Here is a 19,807-nt window from a genome sequence, read left to right as displayed (position 1 = left end):
TTGGAATTGTCTAATTTTCTTGATGAGAGGAGCATAAGGATGAAGAGGAGAGATATCATGTTCCACCAAACCAATTGCAATTGTAGAATCTGATTCAATAATCACATTGTTGAAACCTCGGTCCATTGCTAAGCAAAGACCGTTGTAAATGGCATGAAGCTCGGCTTGTAAGCTAGTAGCAATCCCAATAAATCCAGAAAATCCGAGTAGCCAATTACCCATACTATTGCGCATGATACCTCCGAAGCCGGCTCTACCAGGATTGTTGAGGGAGCTGCCATCCACATTGACTTTGATAGTGTTTCCTAAGGGAGAAATCCAAGATACATGACGTAACGGCTTCTGCAAATGCGATGATTCAAAAACCTGCAAAAAAGTGTCAACAGAGCAGTGGATTTGGCTAAGACAATGCCACTTGATCCACCTGTTATTATTAAACACAAAGTCATTCCTAGACTTCTAAATAAACCAACAAGTTACCATAAATAGAACCCCATTGGAAGAAGTGGCATGTATGGTAAACCAATTCGTAAATTCAGTTGTTGAATAAAAAGATGGTGAAGAGAAAAGAAGAGCAACCCAAATAGAAGTAGAATCGGGACAATCCCTGAATAAATGTAAAAGATTCTCATCAGATGAATGACACCTTTTACATGAAGAATCTGTGGTCATGTGCCGCATAAACCTGAAGGCATTAGTGGGAAGGCAATTGTGGAGAACCAACCAACAAAAGTGCTTAATATTTTCTGGAAGCTTAGATTTCCAAAGCCAAGTCCAACTATAAGTAGAAGAGGAGGCTGAAGACAAGTTAGAAATTTGAGAAATCCAATGATATCCCGACTTAGCTGAATAAGTACCAGAATTAGAATGACCCCAAATGATGATGTCAGAGGATTCTGTATCGATAAAAAGGCTTTGAATTTTCAATTGAATATGAATGGGAATATCAGTTGTTAAAGAATTAATCATCCTGGAACCCTGATGATATATATATCTTGAAGCAGCATAGTAGACTCACTAATATGAACATAAGGCACCAAATTACAAAGACAACCATCGTCAAGCTAGTTGTCATACCAAAGCGACACTGCACCTTTGCCAATTCTAAACTTAAAACCCGGCTTCAAAACTTCCACTGCTTTGATTATAGAATTCCAAATGCAAGAGGCTCCTTGACGTTTAGGGACACTAAGTATGTGGTCTTGATGTAAGTATTTTCCAGTAAGTAGCTTCACCCACAACTTATCTGACTGGTGTAAGAGATCCCAAATAAGTTTGCCAAGAAGACTAGTATTGGAATGTCTAGCTAAACGAATACCAAGACCTCCCTTAGATTTTGGCTGACTAATAGTATTCCAATTCACCCAATGACAATGTTTGCTGCCCCAAATAAAATTTCTAACTGAGGCATCAATTTTGTCACACACTCCCTGAGGAAGCCAAAGGTTTTGCATTGTATAAATGGGAATAGAAGTTAAGACAGATTGAGCTAAAGTAACCCTGCCTGCTCTACTGAGAAGTTTACTCTTCCAACCATCAAGTCTACCATTAATTTTATCCATGATAAAAGAAAAGTCAGAATTCTTAATTCTTCCTGAAAGCATAGGGAAGGCAAGATATTTTCAAAGCTGCGAATTGTGGTTAAAATGTACAATAGATTCAAACTTAGCCACCTTGACCCTTGAAATGTTGTGAGATGTCATGAATCTAGATTTGAATGTTCACTTTAAGGCCTGAAGCATGACAAAAGGATTGGAGAAAACAATAATAATTTTACACCACAATTACATAGATTACGCGTAATTCTTTATTTTTTTTGACGCAGAAATAATAATAAAAATTCTAGGAGCAATATTACCATTAAGCCAAAACAAAAATACTAGCATGTGTGCATTTTATTCAACAAAGGTCTATGACATGAATCTAGTCCTAGATTCTATCTTCAAACCCATGTTTTTTCTGATTTCTTTCAAATCAAACTAGTATTACGTTTGATTAATTCCAACATTTATATTTTACCTTGTTCACACACAACTAGTGTTTGTTTCTGCTCAACAATTTCTAGGAACAACACAAATAACATGATTTGAAAAAGGAAAAAAATGAACAACACCTGTCACCAACCAACCATTATATACTTTTTCAGAGTCAAATTCAAAATGCCATGTTTATACTTTTCTTCATCTTCCTCATTACACAAATTATCTTTTTCAGTTTCTAGATAATATCTCTGATTTATACATTGTTTTTGGTTTCCTATATATATATATATTCTGCATATTCTTTGTGTTTTTTAGTATTCTCCAGCCACTTTTCTTTTCTGACCCATTTGTTTCTATTCATTATTTTGTTTTAATTTCTTCTTAAAAAAATACCCTTTGGATTTTTTTTGAGGTGGGAAGTGAGAAAATTTTGAGATTCAACTGTGTTGCTATAAAGTTTGTGTCTTTGTGTGTACAATGCTTAGTGATAAATTAGAACAAAGGGGTTCTTAATTATTGTGATTGTGATAATTTTGTTTGTTGTTGTTGATTTGAAAGTCAAGTTTTTTCTTTTTCTAAGTGGGGTACCTTTTTGAGACTTTGAGGAAATTTACAAATTTGTCTGCTAGTTATAGGAAATTTACAATCTTAGTGGTGGTTCTTTTTTGCTAATTTTTAGGGATTAATTTCATTTGTTGAATTGAAATGAAGATGAAGAAGATTCATTTCAGCAAGATCTATTCATTTAAATTTGGTAAGAAAACAAAGTTTAGGAGAGAGCATTCACAAATTGGAAGACAAGGGTATTCTAGAGTTGTTTTATGCAATGAATTACAAGATAGTTTTGAATCAGATTTGATTAGGAATTATGCTGATAATTCTGTTAGGTCAACTAAATATACTGTTGCGAGTTTCTTCCCAAAGTCATTGTTTGAGCAGTTTAGGAGAATAGCTAATTTCTATTTCCTTGTTGTTGGTATCTTAGCTTTCACAAAACTTGCTCCTTATACTGCTGTTAGTGCTATTCTTCCTTTATGTATTATCGTTGGAGCGACCATGGTGAAAGAAGGTATTGAAGATTTGCGTCGGAAAAAACAGGTACTAGTATATTCTTTTTTTGATCAATAGGTACTAGTATATTCTGATAACTAGAACTTTATCCTATTGTGAATTTTGTTGTTGTAATGTCATAAGTATGTAGATTTGAATGTAGAACCGACACTTCAGATTAAAAGTGTGTAGATTTGAATGTAGAACTGACAGTTTAGATTGAAAGTGTGTCTGGTGTCCGACACCAGACACTGATGTATGTGGTTTGGTTACATTGAATCACTCACTTCGATTTTCATGAATTATTACCGGCATCTACATGTCAGTGTTGTGTCTGTGTCGATGCTTCGTAGATTTGAACTTAATTAGACCGGTCTTGAATTTGATTTTTAGTGTTCTGTTGTTTTTATATTTAGATTTTTTTTTGGAACTAAGTGTCTATGAAATCTATTAGGTTATGAAATTGTTAGGTAAAGGATTCTGTTTCTCGGTAATTTCCTTGCAAATTTGAGCATTTGTTAAAATAAAATCGCAGTCCTTAGATTCCTAAATCAATTTCTTACTGGACTTGAAGATTCTAAATATTTTAAAATATGACAGTCTGGGAAAGACCATAAAAGTGCAAAGTAGTTTCGGTTTCGGATATATATTATTTACTACAATATTTCCTACATTTTAACTTCTGTGTACATTGTTAGACATTCAATTTTTTCCTATGTTATGCAATATTTATATGGATTTAAAATAAATAGATCATGTAAATTATACAAAAGTGTTGAGACAGAGGGAACAGCTAAATAATAGAGCACATGTGTGAATTCGTGTGTCTAAATTACACATCAGAGGATAGTATGTATACAAAGAGTCATAAATATAAGGATTTACAGTAACTCTAATTACACAGTAATACAAAACGAATAAATATAAGGCCTTAGTGTACAGGATTATATACTTGTGTGTATTCAATACTTAGTATAGACCCTAGCTACTGTATATATACTAGCATTGTATTCATTCCCAAATCAATGAAAGAATGATTTTTCATTCCCTTTTTCTCTGTTCATAATATTTACATTATTTTTAGCAGAAGGAAGAGCCAAAACAGAAAACAATTCAGAATATATAACTTAGCTAACTGATTAGTTGATTATAAAAAAACGAAAAACTAACTGGTTAGTTCTGCAGGATATCGAGGTGAACAATAGAAAAGTTATATTTCATAAAGGTGATGGCAATTTCGAATATACGGAGTGGAAGAATCTCAAGGTAGGAAATATAGTGAAGATAAAGAAGGATGAATTCTTCCCTGCCGACCTCCTACTGCTTTCGTCCAGTTACGAAGATGCAGTCTGCTATGTTGAAACCATGAACTTGGATGGTGAGACAAATTTGAAGCTAAAACAAGGTTTGGAAGTAACTTCTTCGTTAAATGAGGAAGTTAAACTCCATGATTTCAAAGCTACTGTCAAATGTGAAGATCCAAATGCAAATTTGTACTCATTTGTCGGGAGCATGGAATTTGAAGGGCAAAAATATCCACTTTCTCCTCAGCAGCTTCTTCTCAGAGACTCAAAACTTCGTAATACAGACTACGTATTTGGAGCTGTCATTTTTACCGGCCACGACACGAAGGTTATTCAAAACAGTACTGACCCTCCTTCCAAAAGAAGCAAAATCGAGAAGAAGATGGATAAGATTATCTACTTCTTATTTGGTGTGCTGTTTTTAATTGCTTTCGTTGGATCTATTATCTTTGGAATCGTAACCAAACGCGACTTGCACAACGGATTTATGAAAAGATGGTATCTGAGACCAGATGATTCCACTATTTTCTTTGATCCTAAAAGAGTTGTCGCAGCTTCTGTATATCATTTCTTGACGGCTTTAATGCTATATAACTTTTTCATTCCCATCTCCTTGTATTTCTCGATTGAATTGGTCAAAATCCTTCAAAGCATCTTCATTAATCAAGATATCAATATGTACTATGAAGAACTGGACAAACCAGCTCTTGCACGTACTTCAAACTTGAATGAAGAACTCGGCCAAATTGACACGATCCTTTCTGATAAAACTGGAACTTTGACTTGCAACTCGATGGAGTTCATCAAATGTTCTGTTGCTGGGGTAGCTTATGGCCGTGTTGTTACAGAGGTTGAACAAGCCATTGGCAGTATAAGTAATAGTTCACCTATGATTCATGAACATGTTAATAGGTTGGAACGGACAGTTGATTCCAGTGAATCTCATGATCGTAAAGAACCAATCAAAGGTTTTAACTTTATAGATGAAAGGATAATGAACGGAAATTGGGTTAATGAGCCTCGCGCAGATGTTATACAGAAGTTTTTCCGATTATTGGCTGTTTGTCATACTGCCATACCAGAAGTGGATGACGATACCGGAAGAGTCACGTATGAAGCTGAATCTCCCGATGAAGCAGCATTTGTGATTGCTGCAAGAGAAGTTGGTTTCACATTCTATAAAAGGAGTCAGAATAGTTTATCAATGAGAGAGTTGGACCCTGTTTCTGGCAATGAAGTTGAAAGGTGAATTTTTGTTTTTTCTCTTTTGCCAATTATTTTGTCTGTTCACTTCTGCGATTATTTAAAAAATACATTAATATAGTTATTGTTTATAGCCACTATGCATTTAAATTTATCTTATTCATGTCAAGTAATATTGAACGAATCATATATGCAGTAACTAATTTCATTTTGCAGGACATACAAGATTCTCCATGTTTTAGAATTCAATAGTTCAAGGAAGCGAATGTCGGTGATAGTTAAAGATGAAGAAGGGAGAATTTTACTACTCTGCAAAGGCGCTGACAGGTTTGCGACTAACTATCATGTAGCTTTGTAGCTTTTCAGTAGTTTTGAGTTTTACCTTTCCATTTAACCTATTAAACTTACCTTGATTCATAACTTTCATGCAGTGTCATGTTTGAAAGGCTTGCGCTGAATGGAAGAGAATTTCAGGAGAAAACTATGGAACATGTGGGTGAATATGCTGATGCAGGTCTAAGAACCCTGATACTAGCCTATCGTGAACTTGATGAAGAAGAATATAACGAGTTTGACAATAAATTTATGGAAGTGAAAAATTCAGTCACTGTAGATCGTGAATCACTGATTGAAGAACTATCAGATAAGATTGAGAGGAATCTAGTCCTTCTCGGTGCCACTGCTGTTGAAGACAAGCTCCAAGATGGGGTAAGAAAAAAAAGTTTCATTTATGAAGATTTATCGGTTGAATTAGGACTCGAAATTATGCCTAACTATATTATTTTGCTAGGTTCCTGAGTGTATTGAAAAGCTTGCGCAAGCTAGAATTAAGATATGGGTTTTGACTGGGGATAAAATGGAAACTGCCATCAACATTGGGTATAATATTATACTTCAATTATGCATTTTTCTTTACATTGGCTTTGTCATGAGAACTACTTTTCAAGATGTTTGACATAAATATACGAATGCAGTTTCTCTTGTCGCTTGCTTCGACAAGGAATGAAACAGATTATAATTCATTTGGAGATTCCAGAAATTCAAGCATTGGAGAAGCATGAAGACAAGATGGCTATCATCAAGGTATAATAAATTGCACGTTGAGTACCTTTGTCTTTTCAGTTAGTGTTGTCAAAATGGCGGCTATAGTGGCGCTATAGCGCAATAGAATTTTAACATACTGTTATTGTTCCGTAATATGCGATTAGTACAAAGTGTTGTCAAATAATGGTTATAGCAAGATTATAGAAACTGTAGGATAGATGACTCCGAACAAACCACTATCTTCTGTGACTAGCAACACTCATTTTAGTGAAGATGTTAACATAATGATTCTCTTCAATACCTGCATAAGATCTTACATGGAGGTGACATTAGTTTGAATTGCTTTACAATGCTGATAATGTTAGCATATATTTCATGGATTCCTATATTCCAGTTTTCTGAATAAAGCGGAGTGATAAAGTGACTTGGATTTTTGTGGGAAGGACATATGAATTGGACTTTGGAATGCTAATATTCTTCTGTGGATTCATGTTCTAGGTATCAAGGGAAAGTGTATATCAACAGATATCTGAAGGTTCTAAACTGCTTTCTGCATCTAAAGGGACCTCTCAGCAAGCATTTGCTCTGATAATTGATGGAAAATCACTAGTTTATGCTCTGGAGGATGATATAAAGAACAAATTTTTAGAGCTTGCAACTCGCTGTGCATCTGTTATCTGCTGTCGCTCATCCCCAAAGCAGAAGGCACTGGTATGTTTAAGCCACTTTTTCTTTGTTTCTCCCCTCTACATGACAATTTGTCAGTGTTATTACTATTATTATTATTAGAGGATATCAAACTTTTGGTGTAGCTTTTTTCTTTCGATTTTACCCTTTACTTAAATTATTTAATTAATTTACAATTTTTTTAATCAATTAAATAACTGAATTTTTCTAAATAACCGCATAAAATTGTGTAACTGCCATTATTTTTTTTATAAATTACTAATGATAGATTAAGAAAAGCGGACATACGGTCACGTTTGTGACGGTGCTAGTAATGATAATGGTTCTGGTTAGCTTTTTAAATAAATGTTTATTGGTACTTCTCATAAAGGTTACTAGACTGGTCAAAGAAGGAACTGGTAAAACAACATTAGCTATTGGTGATGGAGCTAATGATGTAGGAATGATTCAAGAGGCTGATGTAGGTGTTGGAATTAGTGGCGTTGAAGGAATGCAGGTACTTTTCTATTACTGAATTTCATTTCCATATCCTGTTTTATTAAAAACTTTTTTTTAATTTATTTATAATATCCTGTTTTATTAAAAATCCTTTTGTTTTATATCCTCTCTCCTCCCTAGGCTGTCATGTCTAGCGATATTGCAATTGCGCAATTCCGGTATTTGGAAAGACTGCTTCTTGTGCACGGACATTGGTGTTACCGGAGGATGTCCTCAATGGTAAGACCATTCAAACTGAATCTTAATATTGAATAGATTTGAGCCTATTTGGATTGACTTATTTGAATTTATCTACAGATATAAGTATGAGACTATTTAGGAGAGTTTATAAAAACAGTTTATGACATGTTCATAAGTTGTTTTAAAGCTTATTTTCATAAGCTCTCAAGAATAGTTTATGAAAACAACTTATACTTTACATGAAAATAGTTTGACTTTTGTATGGAAATAGCTTTCACATACGTACTTTTATGATAAGTGCTTAAATAATCTATTTATCCAAACAAGTTGAGGTCCTGAAAGTTTATCTAATATCATGTTTATTCTTGTGGCAGATATGTTTCTTTTTCTACAAGAACATTACATTTGGTTTCACTATATTCTTATATGAAGTGTATGCGTCGTTCTCTGGACAGCCTGCATACAACGACTGGTTTTTATCTTTCTATAGTGTCATGTTTTCTTCACTTCCTGTCATTGCACTTGGGGTCTTTGACCAAGATGTATCTGCCAGGTACTGCCAGAAGGTAAGCTTACTTTTCACCGTCTAATATATTGTCATCTATGAAGCACCGGCACATACAGAGATACCAGAAACGACACTGACACGTCAACACTAGTAATAATTTGAGAAAATGAAATAATTGAATGTTACCACATGTGCAATAATTTGAGAAACTGAAATTTTCACTGTTCTGATATAAAATAGTATTCTGGTTTATGAAAGAGAAGAAAGAACTCACAACCAAAAGCCAAACACTTACAAAGTAAAATACACTCGTTTTATTTCCTCGTATGAGCGGTGAGTGACAATGATTCCATGTTATTTCCATTTAATGTTGCAGTTTCCTATCTTATACCAAGAAGGCGTACAAAATGTCCTATTTAGCTGGCGCCGAATTCTAAGCTGGATGCTCAACGGATTCATCAGTGCCATAACAATTTTCTTCTTCTGCACAAAAGCGATAGGCCTTAAAGCCTTCGACGAGAATGGAAAAACCGCCGGAAAAGACATGCTAGGAGCAACTATGTATACTTGCGTTGTTTGGGTTGTAAACCTACAAATGGCGCTTGCCGTGCAATACTTCACCTTGATACAACATATTGCTATTTGGGGTTCTATTGCTCTTTGGCATTTCTTCATGTTTGTTTATGGATCATTGCCTTCAAGCTTTTCAACAAATGCTTACAAAGTCTTTGTTGAGACTCTTGCTCCATCTCCTTCCTTTTGGATTGTCACATTATTCGTGGCGGTTTCTTCGCTTATACCGTACTTTTCATGCTCCACGATTAAAATGTGGTTGTTTCCTATGCATCATGAAAGGATACAATGGATGAGGTATGAGAGCAATAAGAAGACTAATGAACCTGAATAGAAAATTATTTCCTCCACAACAATTACTAACTTTTGTGAATATATGTAATTTTGACATGTTTAAAATGTAAATGATGTATATATAGCAACAGTTTGTAGTTGAAAATGGGAGATAGAGCTTACATAAGTGATTGTTTTGGAGAGTAAAAAATAAAATGCATCAAATCAAAGTAAATTTCTTACTTTGATACTAAATGCTTATAAAATTTAAAAAATTGAAGAGATTTTATTGATATATTTATTACATTTTTAATTAAATTAAGAAAATTTAAACTTTGAAGTAACATTGTCAAATTATTGTTTGAAATTTCTTATTTGCTCTCTCCTGTGAATCTTGTCAAACAAGTTTACTTAGTTCGCATTTTAAATAACGAATTGTGTCTTCCAAATTTTACACCCTATAAATTTGTACTCTTGGCAAGTGAACCGTATATTTTTCCAAATTCTAGACACATTTAAGTTTTACTCGTTTGTCATCATTTTTAGAAATTCACGGCTCAAACAACCGCCATCGATTTTTGAGCTGGTTGTCTGCCTGCCACTTGCTGGAACTGCCCACCTTAGATACAAATAGAGACAGAGAAAAGATATACTCTCTTGGACCATAAATATAACAAAAAATGCATTTTTTAAATTCATTGAATAACAGATGTACTTGGTTTGTATTAGAGTCGAGATACATCATTAATTCAATTAATCTAAAAAATACACTTTTACTTATATTTGTGACTGGAGGAGTATCTGAAATAGATGGATGGTTTGACTAACTAATGAACCTATGGTGTCGGTTACAAATTACAATATATAATAATATTTTTGTTCATGTCACATTTGTGTTTAAAACTAGTGCAAGTCTTTGTGCCATGCACGTATATATATATATATTTGCTTTTGATATTTTGAAAATGTTCATATCTGTGTAATAGTTAGGTAACTATAAAAGTCACTGTTGATTATAAAAAATTACATTAAGAAAAATATCATCAGCAAAAATATTCTAAACATGAATGCTGTAAGCTGTAAAATGGCCAATAGCATAATATCAGCAAAAATTAGCTAGCAACAACAAAGTACCAAATTGAACTCTCTACTTCCACAACTCTAATCTAACACACAAAAGTAAAACCAATCCAAAGTAATTACTTATAGCATCACATTCACATTAGACAAAACATACCATAAACCACAAAACAAAACCATTAGATCTTGAAGAAACCAAAAAAAATTATAAATTTAATACTGATATTTTATAGATGTAGATTCCCTGCTGTAAGCTTTTCACGCAATATTAGATCTCACCCGTCCATATTTTACACCCTCGTCATAAGTGACCTTTTACACTGTTGTGTCTGTGTGTGCTATCCTTTCCTTATAATTTAGTTCAACAAACCTATATCATTTTTCCTAATATTTGAGTCAAATTCTACTTAGAGTATATATTAGAGGAAATAGTACATTAAATGAATATCCATCACATAGCAAGCACCCAATCATTAAAGCAATGACTATTGAAAGAATTAACTTCCAAATAGCTAAACTATAAGCTACCTCACAATCACATTAACCAAGTTGAAAAATACATTTGTTTTCTACTTTTCTTAGCCTTCTATCGTGAAACATTAAGTGAAACAGTAACATTTCAATTGTGCTACTGCTGGTAAGAGCAGAAACAGAACTAGTGGTCACTTATGTTACAAAAAGTCCTGAATTTAACAGGACATGGAATAAATCCATGCCCAAGAAGAGAAGCGAAAAAACACAACAAATATGCTCAGTATACAGTAGATCGATAAAAAAATTACCGACTACTCAAACATGCACGACACAGAAAAATAATGACTTGTATGAAAGAATTTTATCCTATACGACGTTCTGATTTAACTTACCAAGACAACATAACAAAAAAGAAAAAGTTACATGTCCACCGTCTCCATATCATATCTCACTTATAATTATTGCCTATAGCATCACCATCCCAAACATGTTACTTTCCTCGTGGTTTTAAATTACATTCTATAACCCCCGCATCATGAATGTTTCAGTTGTAATCAAATATCAATGTTTCTCTAGTGTCGTGACAGCAATTGAGGCTGTATTGACTGCAATTAACAATCATAATATCAAAAATTGCAATTGCAATTTGAAACCTTGCTCTAATTTCTTGATTCCACGCTGCTTGTATGTTGCCTTCGTATATCAAACTGGTCTACAAACTCCAAAGGAGTTACCGTCTCATTCCTGATCCGCTTGATTTTAGGGCTTAACAATCCACGGTGCCTAAAGCCGTAGAGCTTAAGCACTTGATTATCTGCAAAATTGAAAGCCCTCTCCATGCTACTAAGGCATCTTTCCACTGGATAATCTCCATAACTCCCACAAGGCTTACACCCCACAAAATGTGTCACAAAAGGCCACCTCTCATCCCCTAATCCTGGATGATACTTCTCCATCATCTCTTCGTACCGATCAACCAACCCAGCCCAATAACCGTGCAAATAAAAAGAATTCTCAAGAAACACCTTTTCCATCCATTTGTCCTTCTTAGACAACAATAGATATATCAACGCCGACTGATCATCAGCCTCGAACGCCGGCCTTCCTTTGAGATTTGCTGTCAAAATCTTCCCAGCCTCCTCCCGAATCGGGCCTTTGGGTCCCATAGGGGCCCAAGCATCGAGTAAATCCAAGGACCACTGGCAATTGTGAAACAAAAAGCTCCCTGTGTTCACTGCAATCCAAGAATTCTGCTCGAACAACAAATCAGGATACCCATGAAGAACCAGATTATAATCATTATATTTACTCATGGGAAGCTCAAACACCATGTCAGTGAAGAATGCGTCACTGTCCATCCACCAAATCCATTCCACCTCAGGGTGTGATAACATGAGCCTCCGAATCATGGGCAGTTTGGCCCAGTAACCTGCAAGCTCCATGTCCAAGTGAGCCATGTTGTACACAATTTCAATTCCATGCAATCTGCAATAGCATATGACAGATCAGAATATAATACACAAGCTTTATTATATAGTTAATGAAGATACGTTCCAATATCAGTTCAAATCAACCACAAAAATAAAAACATATAAGTTTCTTCATTTCAGGCAAAGTTTCTGTAAACTAAGAGCTATTTATGGAGAAATTTAACAAGAGCTTCTGAAAGCTATTTAACTTAAATGAAGAGCTTTTAATTAAAAAATTCATAATTATTTCATTTTCCATAGATGCATACAAACTGCTCTTAGTAGTACAGATTAAAATAACAGATGAAAGCATAAGATGAAAAAGTAGTAGGATTTAACTGCACTAAACAAAAAGTTAAATCAAAGTTTGAGTGAGCATTTGTAAACTCAATCTTGACGGAGCTTGATCTACAAAACTGATCGAGTTTTAAGTGAAGTAATTTACTTTATGTTTTAATCTAAAAGCATGTAAAACTTAGTGTTATTTTTTCAAGCTAACGCATAAGCTATTTTACCAGGCAAACAGGCAACTCGATTTGCAAGCTTAGGGACCGCACATCCTGAAGGAGTTTTAATCATGAGGTCTAGGATCCAAATCCTGAAAACTAACATAACCACTAAACTAATCTACTAACATTTGTCTTTAAAAAAAACAAGATTCAAAGGAAAATTCTAATTTATCTCACAGCAACCAAACATTTGTATTTAATATTAACCAAATTCACCTGTTTCTAAAGCAAAAACCAAATGAAATAATAGAAGCTAAACACACACTATTTCTGTAAAACATAACTGAATACCAAATTTTTAAAAAACAGTCTGTTACTTAGATAAAGGCCGCAACGAAACAGTATCGGCCTGCGGCAGTAACAGCCTAAATCTATCTCCTTTTAGTACAAATCTGAACATAAATAGCTTTTCCCCAGCTTATAACTTCAAATCTATCTCTAATTTAAGTTATTGTTTTCATATATGATAGTTACAATAATTCTAATAAGATTTGTGCCATTTTGTGATTAATTCACACCGCAACGATCACAATTCGCGATGCAACATAGTAACAGCCGAAATCTCAAAATCCTTAACGCCACTACTATTTAAAACCTTGCTGAATACATCGATACATTCAATTCAAGCAAAAACTTACAATAGACAGATAAACGAAATAAAAAAAAAATTGAAAATTTCAATTCCATTGTTAAAAAAAATAAAAATTGAAAGCAGATAGAAAACAAACTAACCTGCAATAATCAATCTTATTCTTGATAGATTTCAAAAGATAATGATCACCAATAGGATTATCACACGGTTTAGGAGGAGAACCAGTAAGAAGCAAAATTCTAGGTTTTCCCCTAACAAAATTAGGATATTCAGGATTATCAGTTAACCATTTTTTTCTCTCCGTATCCCAATTACGGATCTTAGGACCAAGCGCATAAGTTTCATTCAAACTAAGAAACGTTTCGGTTTGATTCCGATCACTGGGATCGGAATCGGATCGGATCTCAGCGAGAATACGGTTAGTTTCTTCGATTACGTTCTGATTAACGGCGTCGTTTTGAGATGAACCGAGATTGACACCGATAGTGCCACGTAGGACGAGAATAGTTACGAAACCGCAGAGAATTGTGATCTTTATGTTGTTGAATGTTTTCTGGATCTGACGTCCACGTGGCAGTGTTCGGTTTCTTGATGATGATGTTATTGTTGTTGTTGGTAATCCTCCTGTGCTTGTTGTTCTCTTTTGTGCTAAGTTGTTTTCTTGCCCCATTTTAAAAACACTATGTTTGTTTTCTTTGTTTTTTGTTTGTGTGTAAGAATATGTGTATGTGTGTTGTGTTTTTATGTTGTGGTGGTGGTGTTAAAGGTTTGATTTAGGGTTGATGATGATGATATGAATTGAGAGAAAGGAGCATGTGTGTGTGTGTGTGTGTGTGTGTGTGTGTGTGTAAACAAAAGAAAAGAGAAGAGAAAAGTGATGATGGATGGATCAGGTAAATTACGAACACATTTGTACAAACACCGACTTTCTAGTAGTATTCATTTTTTTTTTCTTTTTTTGTGCGTGTGTGTTTTGTTTCCTTGTGCCGCCGGCTGGTAAGAACAAAACCAATAACTACACAGCTCCAAACCAAAAACTAACTACTATTGCTTTTGGTTTTTCTCTATTTTTGGTCAAAGCTAAATCCTACTTTATTAATTTGAGATGTGTGTGTGTTATTTTTTTTTTTAATGAGGATATTTGTAAGAAGTTTCTACTGCTGTTGTAGGATGTAGTTTGTGAGGTACGTAAATTAGGTTCTCTCTTTTCAATTAATTTTTTTTTCTTCACATACGTGAGATAGAAATCGAATATCTGATAACATGTTTAAGGAGAAGATTTCTACCACTTGGATCAATTTATTGTCGATATATAAGATGAGATTTTGAGTATCGATTTATGGTCAACTAAATATAAATGAGTCAGGGTTCAAATATGTAATTTCATATTTGTTTATTTTAAAAGGTGAATTTTTAATCAACGGAACATGTTATAAAAAAAAACAGATTCTTAGAACTTGTTTGATGGTCACAATAAAAGACAAATTCAATATTCGTTAGCAGATAGGATACGATAAGTTAGTTTTAAAATTTAATATTTTCTTTCTAATTAAACTTTTTATCCTAAATTTGAGTTGATGTAAAATAAGAAAATATCACTTTTATTTTGAGTTTAATGGACATACTTCATCAATGTAAAATAGTTTTACACTGACATCCAATAAGAAATCACCATTCTTCAATGTCATATAAGTAGTTTTAAAATAACCATACAAGAGTGAGGTGATGTGGCAAATTGGTGAATATATTAACTGTTTCACACTGACTTTACATAATACATATACTTTAAATCCTATTTTTTATATTAACTCTCATATTTTTAGAAAAAGACCTATTAATTTAGAATTAGACAAAATAAATAAAATAAAATTTGATCAGAAAATATTAACTCTCCAATTTCTAATAAAAATATTTTTTGAATATATTTTATTTACTTTACGGTGAAATTCTCAATTACCAAACTCTTGCTGCACGAACTTGAGTGTTAAAATAAATAAAAAACTTTATTGGTAAATGTTAGAAATTTATTTATTTATTTATTTATTTTTGACTAAGGTGAAGGTTAGAAATGTACACCCAATCCCTCTCTCTACTACAAAACAAAAAACAGAAATATATTATACCCAATAATTGGATGGCACATACGTAAATTACCGCCAAGTTTGTTGAAATCCAACCGAATTTCGTTCCTTTCCTAAAAACATATGAGCGACCTCCGTTTGGGTTCTCACCACCATCTCTCCTCCGATCAATCTCCGGCGATCCCTCCGATCAATTTACGGTATAATTTTCCCTTATCAGCTCTTAACAGTCTTCATCAATACGCATAAACCTTCTTCTTTTTCTGCTTAAAATTTTCACTTTAATCGTAATTTTCTATGATTCTTCAATTTCTTCAATTATTTAATTTGCTTGTTCCTTTTTGTTTGTTTGGGATGAAATTAATGATTGATATGTAAGCAATTGAGATTATTCGTTCTGGTATTGAATTGAATTTGATTTGTTGAATTTTGAATTGGAAAGGTGGGTGTAGAGAAATCGGGAACGATGAGTGAGGTATTTGATGGATACGAGCGTCATTACTGTGAGCTATCGGCGAATCTTTCGCACCAGTGCACTGCAGCTTCTGCTCTTGATGGAGGTAACGGACTCTCTTTTTCGAGGTTATTGTGATTGTAAAAAAGACTAGGAGAAAAGAAGAAAAAAAAATGTAGTTTTGCATTGTAAAGCTAATGATCAAATGTAAATAAGATTGACAAGATATTTAAATGTTTGGTAATGAAATCGAGATTCAAGTAATGAATCGGAAATCTACTTTCCGAATCGTGAATAGAATCTTATTATCAATATTCAATACAAGTAAGTGAAATAGAAAAATTATAAGCTAGTATATCATCTAATAACCTCAACCTAATTCAAGATTTGTGTCATAAATTAAATGACAAAAGAAAATTGTTTGGCTTTATAAAATGACAGAAAAATTGATTAGCTACGCTAAATTTAGGTAGTGATTCTTTAAAATGAATTGCATATGAATCGGAATTCATGATAATGTATCAAGACTCAAGATGAGATTCGTGTTTAAAATAGATACACACTAGAGATTCATAATGATTTGATTTGGTTTTGTATCTAATCTAGATAGGACTCACATGTTTCGTAATATACTGATAACCATGTTGAATTGTGAATTTAGGCCTGTCTAGAAGATATATTTTTAGTTACAATATTTGTCACATTTCATGTTTTCAAATATTTGGATAAGACACTGTATTAAAATAAGGTGACAATACACTCACCTCCCTTAAGCTCTATGTAAATGTAACATACACCCCCTCTATTCTCTTATTAAACACAAACTACCCCTACTGTTAGTTCCGTCCAACTTCCGTTGTTGTTTTTTTGTCAGAAAAAGGGACAGAATACTCACCTCACATCTTTCCTCGTTTATATAATTGGCCTGCCAATTTGTTTGCTCCAAGCAAGTGGTAGTGAGGACTTGAATGATTCGGTGGTATGGATAGACATAGACATTAATTAAATTACTACGGTGCAAAGAATGTTGTTTCTTGTAGTTAATCTTGCTCATATCCAAAGTCAATACTACACTCTAATCCTTCCCTGCCGGTACTAGATAAGTACTTAGCTTTTTATTCAGTTTCTATTGACAGTTAGTTTGCTAAGTTGCGTAGAGTCAACTTCTATTGCAAAATCGATTAGTTGAATGTTCTTATAGAAAGCGTAGTTGTAATTTTGATCGGTTTAAGTTCCTAACGATGTTGCTGTGGCATTGAAGTGTATCCTCAATTGTTCTTTATGAGTGTTGATTTTCTTTTACGTGTAATGAGCCTTCTTTGCTAAAATCATGTGCCTGAACTTGCTTGATTGAGATCTCAGACTTGGGAAGGCAGGGCAGCGTGAAACTTTTATCTTCTATGGTCACTCACTACTTTGCTCTAGAATGCTAAATGCTATACTTTTGAAGTTGGTGTTTTGCATATTGCAATTGGTGGACATGATATTTTATATGATCTTAAAATTTATGTTTTCCTAGTCTCAGCTGATGCAATTAAAAATATGTCATGTGAAACATGAACATACATCTAAAGCTTGTTTTGGGTGAAGTGCTAGCTGAAGAGCATTTCCTTGTTACAATTTATTAATATTCATTTGTTTCTGTTGTCTAGGCTTAAGCTAATTTGTTAAGGATGCCAGTTTCTATTGTTCCCCTCCCCCACACACCCAAAGAATTATATTTTTCCTCTTAATGATTTGCCAGTTTCCATTTTGTGTTGTAGAACAGAAGAAGCAGAAACTTTCTGAAATAAATGGTGGATTAGAGGATGCTGATACGTTGGTACAGTTAAACCTCTCTCATCCTCCTCCCCCTGATGTTTGACTCTAATAATTCTCAATTTAAAACTTTCAGATTCGGAAAATGGACCTTGAAGCTAGGAGCTTGCAGCCAAGTATGAAGGCAACTCTTCTTGCCAAATTAAGAGAATATAAATCTGATTTGAATAATTTGAAAAGTGAAGTTAAAAGAATCAAATCAGCTAATGTCAGCGTCACTGCTCGAGATGAGTTGTTGGAGTTAGGAAGGGTTGACTCATTGGCGGTATATCTTTTATCCATCCTTCCTTAGATATTTTTTTTGGTACAATCCTTCCTTAGATATTAATAAGTGTCAATTTTATTCTTTTTGAACCGAGTTTATATTAATAAGTGTCAATTTTATTCTTTCCCTGTAAATCTCTGAGATCAGGATACTCATAAATTTGTATTTTGGTAAAGACCTTTTTTCGTAGTGGGGGGTTGGATAGCTCAACTAGTTTGACCTAAGGGTTAAAAGAGTTGAAGGTATTAAAACATTGGGGTTCAAATTCTGGTGAAGGATAAAAATACCAACATAACTAATATACTACTCCCTCCGTTCCTTTTTAAGTGTCATTTTCACTTGTGTATCTCAATACTATGCTTCTCACTCACAGCAACATTTTAGCCTCTCTTCATTTATTATGCATTCTCATTGCTACTTATGGGTGCTTGAACAGGTATCAAATGATCAAAAGGGAAGACTTTTGATGTCTACTGAGAGATTAAACCAATCCACTGATAAGATAACAAACAGCAGAAAAACATTGCTGGAGACAGAGGAGATCGGTGCCTCTATCCTCCAAGATTTGCATCAACAACGCCAATCTCTACTCCATGCTCATAAATCGGTAAGTACTACCACTTAGATTTCCACTTTGTACTGTATCTGCCTCTGGCCAAATGATTTAGCAATTGATACTCCAGCTCAATTAATAGATATTCTTATATAAGGAACTTCGCTATTTAAAATGGTTTTTCCTGCGCTGAATCAATCAGATTTCAGGGCTTATCTGATTTTCCCTAAAAGCTGATTTTTTTTCTTTTTCTTTCTTCTTCTCATCCAGCTCCATGGAGTGGATGATAACATTAGCAAGAGCAAGAAGATTTTGGCAGCAATGTCGAAAAGGATGAACAGGAACAAATGGATTGTTGGCTCCTTGATGGCAGCTCTGGTCTTTGCAATCATACTAATTCTATATTTTAAGTTGACACGTTAGCCTGCTATCTTTGTTATATAGTTGTATCAGACTCAAGTGTATGCTGCCCATCAATGTGGCTGTTTCAAGAGTTACGTGGGAAATAGTTCTCACATGTTTCTCTTATTACATGTAAAATTATTCATTCAAGCAAATGAGAACGTTCTGTTTATGCTTCATTGTTCAATTAATTTTATGATACTTTGATCTAGCATATGCAAAAAAACAAAAAAACAGCAGAAAAATCGCCAGTATGCCAAAAAAAAAGTTGGCAAATTAAACAATGGAACAATAGTTTGTTGCCAATCAATATTTAGGATTTCACCCTTCAAAAGTGAATTCTCAATCTAGAGGATATAATAACTCAACCATTAACCCCTTCAAATTTTTATTTATTTTTGTTGATAAATTAAGAGTGTCTAGATATGGAGGTAGGGATAGACATCCCAACTATGTTGGCATTCATATTCCTCCCTTTCCTCTATCTATATCTCATTAGATTAAAAAAGTGGAAAATAAGACATGACCAGAGTTTGCCAATTTATCTGCATACTCGTTTCCCTCTCTATAAATATGAAACTGCTTTAAAGTAAGCCCCAAGTCTAGACAATTCATCCACCGGTTCCGCAAGTCCCAAGGAACCACATTCACATCGTCAAAAGCATGCAGAGCCGTCAATGAGTCACTCTCCAACCATAGATAATGCCACTCTCCATAGCAAGAATTAAAGCCATGAGCTCAGCATGGAGTACGGATAGTCCGGTAATTTTCTGCGCAAAACCACCGCGGAAATTCGCCATATAATCCC

The 19,807-nt window shown here is 34.0% G+C and overlaps 3 protein-coding genes across 4 annotated transcripts; 2 read left to right on the top strand and 1 right to left on the bottom strand.

The window, feature by feature from the left end:
• Positions 1-1,775: 1,775 nt before the first annotated feature.
• On the top strand, positions 1,776-9,597 carry LOC123913319 (putative phospholipid-transporting ATPase 9). Its single transcript, XM_045964027.1, has 11 exons — positions 1,776-3,080; positions 4,218-5,581; positions 5,756-5,866; positions 5,971-6,247; positions 6,330-6,418; positions 6,514-6,622; positions 7,082-7,294; positions 7,641-7,766; positions 7,889-7,987; positions 8,323-8,514; positions 8,833-9,597. Exons 1-11 carry the CDS (start codon positions 2,688-2,690, stop codon positions 9,361-9,363), a joined length of 3,504 nt encoding a protein of 1,167 aa, XP_045819983.1. The 5' UTR covers positions 1,776-2,687; the 3' UTR covers positions 9,364-9,597.
• Positions 9,598-11,235: 1,638 nt separating this feature from the next.
• On the bottom strand, positions 11,236-14,539 carry LOC123915766 (probable xyloglucan 6-xylosyltransferase 3). The gene is made up of 2 exons (XM_045966998.1): positions 13,567-14,539; positions 11,236-12,341 (listed from the first exon to the last, which is right to left on the bottom strand). The coding sequence occupies exons 1-2, from the start codon at positions 14,094-14,096 to the stop codon at positions 11,516-11,518; spliced, it is 1,356 nt and encodes a 451-aa protein (XP_045822954.1). The 5' UTR covers positions 14,097-14,539; the 3' UTR covers positions 11,236-11,515.
• Positions 14,540-15,543: 1,004 nt separating this feature from the next.
• Positions 15,544-19,178, top strand: LOC123917072 (vesicle transport v-SNARE 13-like). 2 transcript variants are annotated; one of them, XM_045968691.1, is made up of 6 exons: positions 15,547-15,707; positions 15,950-16,067; positions 17,725-17,783; positions 17,856-18,044; positions 18,481-18,651; positions 18,868-19,178. In XM_045968691.1, the coding sequence occupies exons 2-6, from the start codon at positions 15,974-15,976 to the stop codon at positions 19,018-19,020; spliced, it is 666 nt and encodes a 221-aa protein (XP_045824647.1). In that variant the 5' UTR covers positions 15,547-15,707; positions 15,950-15,973; the 3' UTR covers positions 19,021-19,178. The 2 variants fall into 2 exon arrangements, with proteins under 2 accessions (XP_045824648.1, XP_045824647.1); XM_045968692.1 differs by lacking the exon at positions 17,725-17,783 and having other exon boundaries at positions 15,544-15,707.
• Positions 19,179-19,807: the final 629 nt, after the last annotated feature.

This window comes from Trifolium pratense, linkage group LG3, assembly GCF_020283565.1.
Source record: "Trifolium pratense cultivar HEN17-A07 linkage group LG3, ARS_RC_1.1, whole genome shotgun sequence".
NCBI classification, from domain to species: domain Eukaryota; kingdom Viridiplantae; phylum Streptophyta; class Magnoliopsida; order Fabales; family Fabaceae; genus Trifolium; species Trifolium pratense.
This window is presented reverse-complemented; position numbering and strand designations above follow the sequence as displayed.

Coding starts and splice junctions, on each gene's coding strand:
- LOC123913319 (XM_045964027.1), top strand. CDS start 2,688: ATGAAGATGAAGAAGATTCATTTCAGCAAGATCTATTCATTTAAATTT. Junction 6,248..6,329: donor AAGACAAGCTCCAAGATGGG/GTAAGAAAAAAA, acceptor TTATTTTGCTAG/GTTCCTGAGTGTATTGAAAA. Junction 7,767..7,888: donor GTGGCGTTGAAGGAATGCAG/GTACTTTTCTAT, acceptor TCTCCTCCCTAG/GCTGTCATGTCTAGCGATAT.
- LOC123915766 (XM_045966998.1), bottom strand. CDS start 14,096: ATGGGGCAAGAAAACAACTTAGCACAAAAGAGAACAACAAGCACAGGA. Junction 12,342..13,566: donor AATAAGATTGATTATTGCAG/GTTAGTTTGTTT, acceptor ATGCTATTGCAG/ATTGCATGGAATTGAAATTG.
- LOC123917072 (XM_045968691.1), top strand. CDS start 15,974: ATGAGTGAGGTATTTGATGGATACGAGCGTCATTACTGTGAGCTATCG. Junction 17,784..17,855: donor TAGAGGATGCTGATACGTTG/GTACAGTTAAAC, acceptor TAAAACTTTCAG/ATTCGGAAAATGGACCTTGA. Junction 18,045..18,480: donor GAAGGGTTGACTCATTGGCG/GTATATCTTTTA, acceptor GTGCTTGAACAG/GTATCAAATGATCAAAAGGG.